Below are 15,012 nucleotides of genomic sequence, written 5' to 3'. Positions count from 1 at the left end.
AAAATACGAACCCAGACAGTGAATTGGAAGAACAGTTGCTTCCAGATTTGTCACCCCATCACAAGAAGAAAAAACAAAGATGAAGATGAATCATAGAACAATACTAAGCGTCTTCTGGATTGCCCCCCAGCATACAATGGTGGTAGCTTACTTCAACTCTAATCATCAATGACATGATCGCTCTCTCTCTCTCTCTCTCTCTCTCTCCATTCCTTCTCCTACTTCCTCTTCCTACGTTCTCCTGCATGCGTCAGCATCTCCTACGTACTTGCAGAAAGATCGCCGCTCCCCTGCATGTGCTCATCCGCCTACAAGTCTCCAAAATCCCACAGGTGCAAACCACTATCGTCGGCCCAGGCAGAGATGTACCGGTCACTGGCAGCAGCGACGGCGGCCTCGCCTATCCGCTCCCTGAAGCTGTACAAGTACGCGCCGGTCGTCGCATCCCATACCCGAACTCCGCGACCGGAACACACGATCGCGTAACACCAGTTCATGCACGCTTTGACACGCACCGTTCCCTGCTGCTGCTGTCCCTCCACCCGCCTCCCGGTGCCGAACCTGCAAAGCTCCTGCAGCGTCGGCACCTCCCGCACCTTCGCCAGACCTCGCGAGTCCGCGGCCATCACCCGGCCCTCGCACGCGTCAACCGAGTCCACGACCGCGCCGTGCGGGAGTTCGAGCTGGTTTAGGATTGTGCCGCTGTCGTTCAAGTCCACCACCTCCATGCTCGAAGCGGTGCACCCAACCACGATTCCTGGCTCCGCAATCCTCGTGCGGGCGAGCACCGGGCGAGACAAGTCGGTGAGCATGTGCCAACCCAGGATAGCGTTGGAGTCCGTCAAGGTACCACCCACATACACCAGCTGCTCGGTGTCGGCGCCCCAGATGTGCCACGACCGCCCGGGAACACCTGCGAACAAGCCCACCCACCACCGAGCGTCGCCGGTGAAGTCCACCAGCGTTCCGTCCTCCATAAGGTTCCCGACGTGGGCACGCCGGACGGAGCCAGAGACGTCAAGGCTGGCCACGTGGATGTCTCCGTCCTGGGAAGAGAAGGTCAGGCTCTCGTCGGGCTCAGCGAGGAGTATGATGCCGGAGATAGCCTGGGAGAAGCGGCCGAGGCGGTCGCGGTGAGGGTCGGCCCTGTAGGTGGCGAGCAGCTGTCCGGCAGGGAGATCGAACAGAAGGACGGAGCCATCGTGGAAGCCGGCAGCAAGGTGGTGGTCCGAGAGGGCGAGACGGCGGCAGGAGAGTGCGTCGGAGGAGGCAGGCAGCAGCTGGGAGTAGGCACAGCGGCGGAACCGGAAGTTGGCGGCAGTGCGGTGGAGGCGAACGAACTCGTCGCGCCAGGACGGGAGCGAGGAACGCCGACGAGACCAAACGCGGCGGCAGAGATCCTGCCACAGGAGCTCCGAACGGGAAACGTCTCTCCACGTCGAGCACACCTGCAAGTCCCCATCAATGCCACCACAACTCAAACATGGAAACTGAGTAATGTCCTAAAAATATAGCGTAGACTTGAGCACTTCACAATGCTTTCCGTCAAATCCACAGCATGCATTGCGTTGCGTATGTCACGTAGAACACAACTTGCCTGTAGTACAAGAATGTTGTCACAGAGAGACGAAGTAGCAGGATGAACATTATGACATTTGTTGCAAGAAAGTAGAAGCAAAAGCATACAATGACCTGCATGTTTCAGTACCGATCTTGATGCAGCAAGTGTGAGTTCATTGCTCCAAATTGAATGCGGAGTTTGGAATGACTCGAAGTCTCAGAGACTGATACAGCAATAAAAGCTCGGCCTCAGCCGAACTGATAGTGCAGTAAAAGCTCAGACTCAGCGTATGGCTTGTGAATGCCATTCCAAATTCTCTCACATCACCAAATAATAGCATGACTATTTTACCTTCTCACTCTACCATTTTTACTCGAAAGAAAGAGAAAGAGAAGATCGTACAAGAGTTCAAATAGAGCCGAATAACTCATAAAACAACATCCAGTGCAAACAAAGGCGACCACAGGATAAGAGGTTCCTGAAATGAGAATTCATGTGCAGACATCAAGCTTGAGAAAGCAAACTTTGCATGCAAGATTACTACTACTTCAGAGTTCCTAGAAAGACTGATGAACAAAAAGATTGTGCAAGTGCAGTCATGACATTATTCATCGAACTTCCTTTTGAAATCTGCAAAGAAGTTGCAAAAGGGTTTTTTGCGCTTTTCGGGGGACTCAGGTCACATAGGGAGAAATAATCCGTGATGTTACGAACTTAAAAAGACAACATTTGTTGAGCAAGCTAGCAATGATAACAGCCAAACCAGAAACAAGATCAGCTCAGTAGCACTCACATAGTCACACCACATTGCAAGGATTAGCATTGACAATGCTCAAGATCATATGATAAAACGTCATACCTCAAATTCAACATGGATGCTCAGAATCTAACTAACAATGTGCAAATATCCAGATAACAAGAGCAAGATCAAAATTCACGACCTCATCAAGCTTAACTTGCGAATTCTAAGAGGAGATATTCTACGGAAGAGTTTCGGTTTTTGTTGACCCAACCTTGGCAGAGTTTTTGTTTTCCATCGACTACCGAGTTTGCAGAATTATAAATCATGGTGTGAATAACAGCAGATTGTCAAGTCCTCCGGCTTTCTTTTCATAATCTCGAGACTAACACTCTCTGCACCATCCTAAATTTTCTTTTCTTTTCTTTTGTTTTAAATGAGAAGAGGCAATGCACCTAATCTTTCTTAACAACTCGTTACATTTCATATAAATTGATGCTAACTCTTTCATCGACTGCTGCGCTGTCAAGTTAACAGGTTTTAAGGGATAATGATTAGCCCAGGACAAATAAGGTGAATATCTTCAACAAGCATGTATCGGACATCAGCAGGAAAAATCTCACATATAAGAATGCCCTATGAACCAGACATTGTCAGCTGGCTTTGAGACCAAAGACTTTCTAGCATTAATCTAGGAATCTCATTTCTTCGGGCTACACATTGTTTGTGTTATTCAAATTGTTCATCTAAGTTTTAGGATTATTTTCAGGAGAACTACACCCTGATCAAGTCCATGCCAAGGTTTCTTCACTCCTCAAATTTGAGCATGAATCTTTCCTTTCTAGTCTACGAGATCAATCAACAGAGTGTTCAACTTGTCACAACTCGCGCATACAATATACTTCATCAAATCATGATCCATCGAAAAGACAATCAAACACTCATCAACATCGCCCGGTGTGACATTGAGCAATTATCCTTATTCTACATCCAAGGAATTTTCCAGTTCAAATGGTTTAGAAGCCTAACACATTGTTGTTTCTAGACATTAACAATAGTGTACATCATAAACATTCGATGTAAATTGATTCAAACAAACAATATGCACAGGATTTCAAACACAATCCGAACCAGAAAAAATATCTATCTGGGAAATCAAACAATCTGGCTTCAAATCACAAACCAATAATGAATTAAAAGTTGTGCTACAATGAATAAAATAACTTTTCATTACCAAGGTTAAAACGGGGGCTCAGAGTTAAGATGCACAAATTTACATTTCAAGAAAAGATATTAAGAAAAGTCAGAAAAAATGCTCTTTTATCCAATCAAGAGATATCCTAAATTTAACCAATTACCACTTATAACCAAAATGGACCATAAAATTATGATCTAACAATTCATTATTTGTGTTTTTGTTTTTTCTTTCGAGTGATAAGCACATATACCAAAATTAAACAAATCACATAAAATATACACACACTTCCAAGGGTGAAACCATTCATATGCATGTACATAGCATGTTTGCATATGTATACTAATATAGATCCATTCCTTGTTTTTTGTATTATCTCACAAATTCTTATATTAAACAAGAGTATTTTTGCCCCATTCTCATGATGGCAACAGCACAAAGGCCCCTAGCATTTCTGCCCAGATTACTGCACATGATATGTTCATTGAAGCACATCAAATATAGATTGTGTAAGAGTTGTTGACCTGACCTGCATCTGTATATTACTTGATCTCTCTCCTTCATGTACAATGAAGAGTAACTACTACATTGTCAAAAATGTGAGCAGATAAAGCAATTATTTAATTATTTTTTTTCATCGAAGAATATAGATATCTAGAACATACAAATAAAGCAAAATGACCCTATCTCCACAGTTTTCGAGTATCAGCTAAAACCAATGTGAAAGTTACAGGTAAACGACACATCAGTGTACGCTCCTGGATCATCAAAAAACCTTATCGTAGGACAAATGCGGCAAAATGTTTGATACGAAAGTTCAGTCTTGACAACTTCCTACAAGAATGCAACGTAATGCAGCAACTCGAGACTGATGCTCCCTACTCGCATTTTAGCAAACAGGCAGCGTGAGAAGGCAAACATCCATCGTGTTCCTTACACACCCCTTGTTTTGTAGCACGAAGAATATAACCTTCGGTTGAAGAAGAGCTAGTTTTGCCTCCTCACTTGTGTATGTTCAGATTATGCTGACAACGTTTGGTCGACGTGATGAACTTGTGGTGTTCAGGACGTAACATATCGGAGACCATGATATATTAGATCTTGCACACCTCCCTAGATCTCTAAATTACATACAAGACAGAGATTTCCGACGATAAAAGCTCGTCAGCTTGGCAATAAAGGACGTGGGGCTCGTGCAATGCTTCATAAGCATTGAAGTGATGCTGCCGAGCCTCACTTAACTAATCAACACACACCACCCCCACAGACCCTCCGCTTCCGCTCCATAAATGCTCACGAAACGGAGCTCATGGTTCGAAGGCCGAGAGCTGCAATTAAATATGATGGAGCAGCAGAGGCAGAGGCAGAGGCAGAGGCAGCGGCAGCAGCAGCTTTAAGACCTTTCTTCAATCGTACCGTAGGAAAGAGAAGGCCAATGTCAGGCCAAAGACAAGGAAGAGAAGGCAACCAACATTAAATTTAAGAAGAATCCACCAGCCTCATGCATCTGTTACTGTTATGATAGGATCCCGTGAATCCCTCTGGGACGACGCACAACTGCATGTCAGGCCTCAAAGATCAGGGCACATCTCCCTGAGATATATATATATATATATATATATATATATATATACGATGCTGTAGCTAATAAAACAAGGATCACAAAACGCACAGCAATCGGCCCTTTCTTTGTCACCTTTAAACCATACCATGGCATGACGTACTGCCGCCGGACTTCCTGTTCCCGCAATCCTTACCGCCACCTTCACACCGTACGCCTTCGTACGTTGGAGAATCCCATTCGTGGTGGCTGATATCATCGTTCAGAAATGGAGTCATGTGTAGGTCTCCTCCCGAAGGCGATGATGCTCCAACACACAACAGGGCATTGGGGTTTGTACACATGCGTGCCTAAGAAAGCCTGAGACCACTCCGGGAGCCGCCTCCCCCACCACCACAACCACCACCACCGCACCCAAAAATGGAGGTACCGCCCGTGAACAGTACCACGGCTTGTAAGGTAAGACCCACCAAAAAGTTGGGCTTTGGTGGTGCAGTCACCAAGAGAGGCAGGACAGCAGGAGGCATGGTGAGAACCGTGCGAGATTGCTGAGATTTGATCGACCCTTTTCTCTCTCCCTTTCTTTGGCCCCCAGCCTACCCCTCCCCTCCCTACTCTCTTTTCGATTCTGTCTGTGAAGAGTACTTTCGGTCTGATTTGGACTTGGCTGGATCCTTACATCCCATCAACAAAAAGGAAGCGGTGGTAAAACGACAAAGCCACTGGGCGTTGGACTTTGCAGTGAGACCATGTGCGTTCAGAGGTGGTGGGACTTTGAACAAGCTTTTGCAGTACGGAACTACGACACTGTTGCCTCGCGAACGTTTGACCTCCGTGTAAAACTATATATGACCCAACACGTTTTAACCAAGCAAAGCAGGGGAGACGAAAAAGGTTGGAGAAATCACGTACATTTTCCTCTTATGCAGATTCCGATGGCAAGCGGAGCTTATAGAACCCGCACATGAGCACGCATGAAGAGAGCAGTGTGTACAAACACTGGTTCTAAGAATGAGGCGTGCATGTGCTTGAGAAAGAGCTGTCAGCAGCAGAAAGCAGCGGTGGTGGATAGGTTTGGATGAGGGGCGACGAAGATGATGTTGCCATCCCCGACTGCAGAGGATAAAATGGGAATTCCAGCGCCCCCGTCCCCCCGGGGGCTGCTGCAGCCTATGGCCTCTTGGTCTCAGGGAGAAAGAGAGAGAGAGAGAGAGAGAGAGAGAGAGAGGGGGAGGGGGGAGGCGGGAGTGGAGGAGTTGAACCATGTCGTTGGAAGCAGCGAAGGTTTCGTCCGCCCATGCAACAAAAGGCACATGCCGTGCTGCTTCTTTCCCCCACACTTTCATTTCCAAGGAACGCCATTAAAGAAAGCACTCCCCCTCTCCACCAACTCTCACTCTCGCCCGAAGATTCAAGCCATACACAAACAACACGACATCGCCCGCTACGGCTGAAACTTAACCCAAAGGATTGGGATTGAGAGCCCTCCATTCAAAAGCCCGTCAACACAATCACCCCTTCTCCTACTTGTCGTCTAATAAAACCATCAGACACACGCGAAGCAGAAGAACGAGGGGGAAAGTGGGGAAGCAAACTCTACAGAATTGGCTGGAGTAAGAAAAGAGGGTGTGTGTTTGTATGCTTCCCCTCTCCCCGATAAAAAAGGACCAAAACGGAACTGAAAGGGACGGGCGTCTGCTGACGGCGCCTGTGCCTCCGCTCTGCCTTATTCTATCCCATCTCATCTCATCGCATCCCATCCGCTGTACGCCAACCCCGAGCTCCCTTTCCTTCGATCCTTTCCGCGGGGGGGACCGGCTGAACGTAAGCAGATAAAGCAGCGACAGGGATGGGTCGAGGGGAGTTAAAACGGGCGCGGTCAAAGGAACAGAGGATCACACGCCATCACCCACCACTGGTTCTGTGCTCAGACCTCCCGTCTGGGAGCGGTGCACAAAAGTTCTAAGAGAGAAAGAGAAATAATGGATTTGACAGAGGAGGAGGAGTCCCAGCTGCTTCTGCTGCTACAGCAGCAGAATCGTGTAACGTTGTAGAAGATGTCGACAATTGCAAGCGCAAACTGTCCAGCAAAAAGCCAGCCATCCGACTGGCTCCGACTGCGGAGAGAGAGAGAGAACGAGAGAAAGAGACGCGATAGAGGAGCGAAGTCGAAACCCAGGTAGCTTCGCAGAGCTAGCCGTCGTCAGAGAGAGAAATAGCAGAAGGAATGCTTATGCTACTTCGGTAGCACAAGTAAGGGTGGCACTGCACACAATAAATATAACCCAAACGAGACCAAAGGAACGAAGAAATAGACCAAACAAAAGAGCGATCCGAAGAACACCTATACGTGGAAACACTCCACGGAACCTCTCCTCCTCCAAGAGCAAGTCTACTGCCCATTGCTATTCCAGCGATATCGTTACGCACTGTAGACAACTCATCCGGGTTTCGTGGTTCCAACACGGTTATTATCATGCTCTATCCATGGTTTTCGTGGTTCCAAACTTAATGTTCATGAGATGTTGATAACTAATATGGAACTGCCGCGAAGCAAGAGAATAATATGATAGAGAAACTAATGCGCTCTGCTTGGATAACACAGCGGAGATGTAAAGGAGAAGGAAAGACCTGGAACACGGCGACGACGGCAGGCGCGGCGGCCAGGCGCCCGGCGGAGCGAGTGGCGTCGACGGCGACCTGGGCGGCGACAGCCTCCACGAAGTGTTCCGGCCAGACCTCGTCGGCGGACCTCTGCCGCGACGAGGAAGGATCCCCCGAACGGCGGCGCCCGAGGCCAGCGGCCGCGCGTGCTACGGGGGCGGCGGCTTCCTCTCCCCTCTCCCCCTCGCCCCCGCCTCCGCGTCGTTCCGGCGGCGAGCTCGACATGGCTGCCAGAGTAACAGGGCCGTAGAGAATTGGAAGAGGGAACCAAATGAGACCGCGAGAAGGCGGTGGAGATGGGGGGTTTAGTGCAGGGCTTTATAGGCGTGGTGGCGTTCTTTTTTCCGGTATTATATTATTTAGTGCTCATAATCGAGTTATATATATATATATATATATATATATATATATATATATATATATATTCTTGTTGGGCTTCGGTGGGCTGCAGGGCACGTGACGGTGGGTATCGTAGGTGGCCCACCAACCGGAGCTTGGAAGGATGGCAGGAAGAAGCATACCTTGGATGCATTTCCGCACCATGAGACCATATGGGTGGTCAAAATGTATGTTTGATTTCTGTTGTGACCAAGATATTGAGCAAGTTAAAAAAAGGCATAAAATTATAAGAGGAGAAAAAAAATGTGTTGATTTCGATATGAAGTAATAATAATGACAGGATGTTAACAGGTCAATTCCCCTCGTCTGCGCTCCTCTCCTGTTGTGGCATACGTTGTTTCCCATGCAGCATACGCCATGGCCATCTCTCCTACGTCCACGATGAACAAGGCTTTTGCAGAAAGATGAACTGATGTCCTTGGGGAAACATCAACATGTATAGCCAGTATTTTACGGTACCATACAAACAAGAATGACTCCTTTCCATATAGTTTATTCGTGCTCCTATACGCAGACGCACACTAAGCTTGCAATCTTTGTTCTGTCCTTTTACATCGTCAAGGGTTCATCTGCGGTAAGACGATCCAGAGCTCGTGGCTAAAACACCGGACATCCTTTTACTGATATCCCAGGTTCGGTGGGGCATGATGCCAACGGACAGTGATCGAGCTCTGTGCCCCACCATCGCAGATTGTGATTCGCATTCTGGAGGGCGAAGAACAGCAGCACACCCATGAACGCTGTCCCTGCATCCAGTGCGGCGGAGAGAACGTAGTTGTACTTCTGCCACCATCCCTTTCTGTATCTGAAAACAAAGTAATTGAAGATGGTTCCGGTGATGAGCCAGCTCGCTATGTTGGTTGGGGTTGCAGGAGGCATTCCGGCGAAGCCGTAGGAGATGACTGGTATGTTGATCAAAGGAATCCACTTCTTCTCCGGAAAGATTTTGCTCAGTGCCCACACGGGAACGGGTAACGCTGCTCCGACGAGGAACAGCCACACCAGGTTCCGGTACAGTCCTCCATGCCCGAAGAGGCGGCCAGGTCCTACGAGGCCCCATATGACAGAAGCGTCGAAGGTAACTCGGTACTTGGGGCAAGTCCATGGGCTCTCAGGGTGCAGTGCATCAACGTCACAGATGTTCTCGATGCTTCCCAACATCCACCACGCCACTGCAAGGTTGACGACACCGGAAACCACAGTTCCAACGAGCTGAAAGAAGATAGATGTTGTTGAAAGTTTAGGTATCGGCCAAGTAGAAAGGGATGGAAATGTTCAGATGAATGAATGAATGAATGATTGCGTCACCTGAGCGGTGTACATGCACCTGGGTGGGATCTTCATGTAGTGACCGAGTTTGAGGTCAGCAAGGAAGGAGAGTGCATGGATGGTGCTGATTCTGCCATATATCTTGAACAGCAGATTGGCAATAGGCTTCCCTGGAAGTACGTAACCGATGATGAATTGGGCTATAATATCGTATCCAGGTTGCTGCAAGGAGTCAACGGTGACAAGATCAGTCATTAACCTTCCATTTGATTCCACGTTCTTCTTTGTGTCATTCTATCCTTGGGAGAAGAAGAGGGAATTCATGAAGCTTGCTTACCTGGTTTGTGGTTGCCTGAATGACCCCAATGGGAAGAGTGACGAGGCAAGCTAACCCGAAGGCAAATATCATCCCCCACCAAGGCAGCTGCACCTCCTCTTTCCAGACAAACGACATCATCAATGACAAGATGACACTTGCCGCTAGTAGAATGAGGAACCACCAGTGAGGAACTTGTTTGTACTTCTTCATTAGCTTAGCATGGATGTCCACCTTGGCAGAGTTCATTGCCGACTTGCTCTGCCTCCAAATGTCGCTGCAAGGAAGAAGAAGCACTTGCATTACCTAAACAAATCACAACTTCCTTGCACGTAATCTTAATTCAGAGTTCGCCGAAGCACAAGAACGGAGCTGGATAAGAATCTGACACCTTACAAAGATTTGAGACCGTGAATGCAGCATGTAATATCCTATGAGAAACATAAAAGAGAAAAGAACTTGAATAGCATCTGCTCTACCTGCCATGGAACAGGAGAACATGGACGATGGTGGCTGTAAATCTTGCAAAACCTGATCCGATGGAGAGCGCAAAAAGTGGACTCAAGTAGAGCTTTCCATAGCTCTCATACGCAGCTACATTGAGATCATAGTTGGGCGTCAATATCTTGGTAGTATCATACTTCTGCCCTCTGGTAGTGAAGAGCTGATTCGAGAAGATGGGAAACTTCCGGGCATCAAAGGTGTTGAATTTCCAGTAACACAACGGTACTATGATGTAGATGAACATGATGAAACCAACTGCTGTGTTCAGAATGGAGAACCATGGAGTGACCAGAGGACTGCCATGATACGCAGAGATCCCTGCCCAGTCCAGCGTGAAGGCACCGACACCAAGGCCGTGGTAAGCTGACCCAATCTGCTGAGCAGTTATACTGCGAGGCCATGACCAGCAGATCCACGAGAAGAAGGTCAGTATGGGCAAGAGATAGCCAGGCAGTGTGTAGTACGCAAAGCTTGCAACGAAGAACAGCACGAAGAACTGCATCCTGGTTAGCCCTTTCGACCTCGAATCCTTCTCATGAAGTGCTCTGCATCACATATTTGACAGGAGGTAAAAGTCGAGAAGCATCTAAAATATTTGGCAAAGAAGCTGTTGTTTACAGATCTTTGGACTTTTTCAGATTCTAGGTTGCAGTAAAGCAGTTTGGAACGCTAATTCACAGTAATCAATGTATCAGTCTAGCATAGATTCGAGTTCATATGTCAAAGAGGATGATGCAAACAGAATGCATAGTTTCTTTCAGTTGCTATCATTCAGTGTATAGAAAGTCTAAAGATGTTGTCTCTGTCAAAATCCCCACAAAATAAAGCTTGTCAACTTTTCCAAGTCAAGTGATTCATTCTCCTTCTGCATTAAGAGTTCACACTTCACACCAAGTTATAGAATAGATTGCAATAGCCAAAGACCAAAAAAAATAAAAATAAAAATACTTTTCTGCCATCATAATTTCTTTAAGCTTCATGGAAAATCATACAAGCATAAATTTGTTAAGCAAACCATTATATAGTTTTTTTAAGCCCATGAAGTTATGTAATGATCAAAGCATTAATCAGACTATGGATGTTTACATATAAAACCTTACAATGGGTTAATTAAACAAGATAGTATATCAGACCTGAAGAGTGAAACTTGGGCGAGGTTAGATGGCCACCACATTTCAGCAGGATCTACGAGGTATCTCCTCAGCATCCCTGCCCATCCATAACCAAGTATCTGCAAGTAAAGTAATACATCCCTTCCATGAAAATATAGATTTAGGACAAAGAAAAAAAGTAGTGATCAGGAGAAGAACAACAAGGTTTCTTTCATAAATCAACTGATCAAGTGTTGATTACTTCCAAAATACTATCAAAACAACAACATCAAGACACACGAAGCAAGCTCACATTGTTTTGATGTTTTAGATTTAGTAGATAGATTACCAGAGCTTAATGTTACAGTTTTGTCTTTGCCCTCGGAAACATGCAAGTCAAAAAAGAAAAATCTTTACTAAGAAAAAAATGTCTGTCTTTATGTGCAAACATAAAAATCAGCCACTTCAAGAGGCTTCTATTATAATTGGAGAACAAAATTTCTTCTTTTCTTGATGTTTCTAAGAATTAAATACAGAAATATGAGGTCTATTTTGTTGAAGTTGAAGTGCTTCCTATTCCCCCTAATCGAGGAAAAATCTTCCCTTCAACTCTGTACCACACCATTCGATTGATGGGAGAGATGGTAGACTTAAACCCTGCCCAATCCGTCTCCATGGAATCAACATAAGTGTTGGGCTAAAGAGAGAAAAAGGTGGATTTCCTTTTCCGTTACCTGAGTGGTGAGCACTATGATGAGCCCGCAGAGGAAGCTCAAGCTCTGCTTATAGTACGCCTTCATGACGGTGATGGCGCCGATGGAGTAGGCATCTCCGCCGCCGATGGACACCCCGCAGTTGGCGAAGATGGTGATGATAACATGCTCTTTGATGTTGAAGGGGCCCGGGTTGAGGTTGAACCCCCAGTTCCGGAACACCCTGACCTCCCGGTTGGGCAGCACCGACGCCATGAAGCGACCGACAGGGAGCGCCGTGATCTGCGCCAGGATGGCGGAGATGGTGAGCGGCTGCGTGCGGTAGGTGAAGAAGGTGTTGAGGAAGATGAGGATGGTGCAGGAGGCGAGGCCGATGAACCAGGCCCGGAATGTCATCACCGGGAGCGAAGGGTCGTCGGTCTCCGGCACCACCAGCGCCACCTCCTCCACCGGGCGGTAGTCCTTCTCCTCCCCCGCCGCCGCTGCCACCTCCGGCGCCGACTCTTGAGGTACGGAGCTTTTATTGGATGCCATTGTTCTCGAGCTTCAATCTTTGCACCGATCTCGGAGTGTAGCGACCGACATATATATAGAGAGAGACAGAGAGACAGAGAGACAGAGAGCGAGAGTGAGTGAGAAGAGCAGCAGCGACGATAATTTGACTGAGGCTTTATTAGTGGATATTTATTATCATAAAAAGTGAAAAGAAATATGCTTAATTAATTATTAAATAAAAGATAATATTTTTTTTATGTTTACAGGAGTTTCTCCCAAATGCTGAATTGGTTGCTTATGTACATATGTATGATTTGTGTAGATGTGCCCTATACCAAATCAATTGAGTGGTCAATCAAATTATTGGGTTGACTGAAGGAGACTTGCCAACAAACATGACTCGAACTTGTGGCTCAAAGTGATAGACACTTCGATGGACATCAAGCAAATGTTCATAAGTAACATATTGTCCATTTGGGACCTATGTGCATGAATCGCCAAACAAGTATGACATGGCAGGAATCTTCATCACTGTTATATGGTGTCGATGATTGATGACATGGCTAAGATAGTAGCATCATGCTCACGTAGCATAAGCATCTACGGACTCTGACGCTAAGCTGTCGCCGTGGCAAGAAATTAACCCCAGAGGCCGCACATGGCTTTCTTCTTCCGAGAAAGAAGAAAGTGAAAGCTGTCTTATCCATTTACTTGCATGTCAATGGAAGCAGCAGCTTCGTCAAAGTTGGATGGCTAGATCGGAGACATCGCTGACGCCGCCTGCGGAATATAATACCAGAGTTGAAGTTGGAAGGACTTGGGGGAGGAAGAAAAGAGGCCGGGTACAACAGGAACAAGCATTTGCTGGACACACGCAAGTTACAGCTCAAACATAGTACGTACAACTCTCTCACCAACATAATATATAGAACTCACAGATGAGGTTGCAGAGTCTCTTAGAATTAGGTTCTATAAGCATGCAAAAAGAGGGGTCAAAATTCTCCATCTAATCAGTCAAGAAACCGAGTTTTCATGTGCATATATTATTCTCTTCTATGTTATGATCGATTTTGGGGAAAGCATTATCATGAAGGTTTCAGAAGATGGAGAGCAGTGCTCTCCATTTTGTGTGCCATCGGTGGGGAAGAGCTGAAGACAGAAAAGTCAATTGCAAGGTCTTGATCAGGCCATGGACCATGGCTTTTGGAGATGCCTTCAAATAACATGGTGTTGCTTTGTTCCACCTCAATCAAAGCTTGGATAAGTGAGCATGGTTGTCTTAAATTATATCTGAGCTCTTTTAGAACTTCCATATCCGATCTTATAGAGCAAACCCATGCATGAAAAGAAGTATATATCTAAGATGGTGTCACACTGTACTGGTGATTAAGATAGACTTGCGTGCCAGGAATCAGCTCCCCTGGTAAAGACCTGACATAGCTGGTGGCCATACCTACAACATTATTTTGATGTGCACCATTAATTGATCCTTGGAGATAGCAATTAATAAGATGGCTATTTCATAAAAAATACGAAGATGCAAACTTTTCGATTCCATAAATAAATACAAAGGGAGGCTCGTTTCAGCGAAGGTGGATTGGTGACAACTATTAAGATGCAGGCTTTTACTTTGGTGATGACGTAATATATTGTCTTCTTCCCAGTGGTTTGTACACAGCGATTGCCATGTTTTCACGGCACAATAATGCAGATCGATTACTGCAGACAAACTCCTTTGTTGATCGAAACAGTAGACAGTACACGTTTTTGTGTTAGCTAAACAACGATCATAAACTGCCATCTCTCTCTCTCTCTCTCTCTCTCTCTCTCTCTCTCTCAGTCACTTCATGGGCATCTTGATCCAGCCATTAGCAAATGCAATGGCGAGGATGACGAAAGGCGTCGACATACCGAAGATGATGATGTACGGCAAAGGTGTCTTCATGGGGTTTTCCCCTTTCCTCTCACCTGCCGTCTGCCAATATCTGCATCACCATCATATGTATCCATTAGCATGCAGAAGATGATACAGAAACAATAGAAGGAGACGAAGCATACTGGTCTGGTTCTTCTTCCCTGGTGATGAACTTCTTCTTGGCAGGTTTCGCCTCTCCATCCGCTCCACCTGCACCTCCGACAACCAGCAGTTAGTTCTTCAGGAGCTTCTTGTTTCTCTACTCGGATAGCAGCAATACATGTACCTAGATTTGCGTAGATCCTGGCTGGTTTGATGATTCTTGCGGCGGAAAGAGAAGGAAAGGAAAAGCGCGGGAATGAGCTGCGCACAAAGCCATTGCCGACGGTGGGGATGAAGAGAGCCGGGGTGGCCATTTCTTGGTTTGGAAGATCCCGGTGGCGGCCCGTGACATATCTCCTCCTACGCTATCTCTGGTGTGTGGATAAGGCTGAGGTTATGATGATTGGCTCGACTCGATCCTGCGTTCGACTCATCTAAGCCACTCAAATTCTGGTCTTGACCTGGACAGGATTGCAATCTAATTAAGT

At 46.5% G+C, this 15,012-nt stretch overlaps 3 protein-coding genes across 3 annotated transcripts; all 3 read right to left on the bottom strand.

The window, feature by feature from the left end:
* Nucleotides 1–308: 308 nt before the first annotated feature.
* Nucleotides 309–7,945, bottom strand: LOC135672251 (transcriptional regulator STERILE APETALA-like). The gene is made up of 2 exons (XM_065180709.1): nucleotides 7,688–7,945; nucleotides 309–1,502 (listed from the first exon to the last, which is right to left on the bottom strand). Exons 1-2 carry the CDS (start codon nucleotides 7,943–7,945, stop codon nucleotides 309–311), a joined length of 1,452 nt encoding a protein of 483 aa, XP_065036781.1.
* A 566-nt stretch (nucleotides 7,946–8,511) lies between these two features.
* On the bottom strand, nucleotides 8,512–12,606 carry LOC135671936 (oligopeptide transporter 3-like). Its single transcript, XM_065180362.1, has 6 exons — nucleotides 12,034–12,606; nucleotides 11,342–11,439; nucleotides 10,184–10,753; nucleotides 9,726–9,981; nucleotides 9,428–9,610; nucleotides 8,512–9,331 (listed from the first exon to the last, which is right to left on the bottom strand). Exons 1-6 carry the CDS (start codon nucleotides 12,544–12,546, stop codon nucleotides 8,717–8,719), a joined length of 2,235 nt encoding a protein of 744 aa, XP_065036434.1. The 5' UTR covers nucleotides 12,547–12,606; the 3' UTR covers nucleotides 8,512–8,716.
* A 1,617-nt stretch (nucleotides 12,607–14,223) lies between these two features.
* LOC103982131 (uncharacterized) lies at nucleotides 14,224–14,985 on the bottom strand. Its single transcript, XM_009398946.3, has 3 exons — nucleotides 14,709–14,985; nucleotides 14,566–14,632; nucleotides 14,224–14,492 (listed from the first exon to the last, which is right to left on the bottom strand). Exons 1-3 carry the CDS (start codon nucleotides 14,836–14,838, stop codon nucleotides 14,348–14,350), a joined length of 342 nt encoding a protein of 113 aa, XP_009397221.2. The 5' UTR covers nucleotides 14,839–14,985; the 3' UTR covers nucleotides 14,224–14,347.
* Between the last annotated feature and the right edge of the window lie 27 nt (nucleotides 14,986–15,012).

The sequence above is a fragment of the Musa acuminata genome, chromosome BXJ1-4 (assembly GCF_036884655.1).
Source record: "Musa acuminata AAA Group cultivar baxijiao chromosome BXJ1-4, Cavendish_Baxijiao_AAA, whole genome shotgun sequence".
Classification (NCBI taxonomy): domain Eukaryota; kingdom Viridiplantae; phylum Streptophyta; class Magnoliopsida; order Zingiberales; family Musaceae; genus Musa; species Musa acuminata.
Note: the sequence above shows the minus strand (reverse complement) of the source record. Positions and strands in the feature narration are given on the sequence as shown.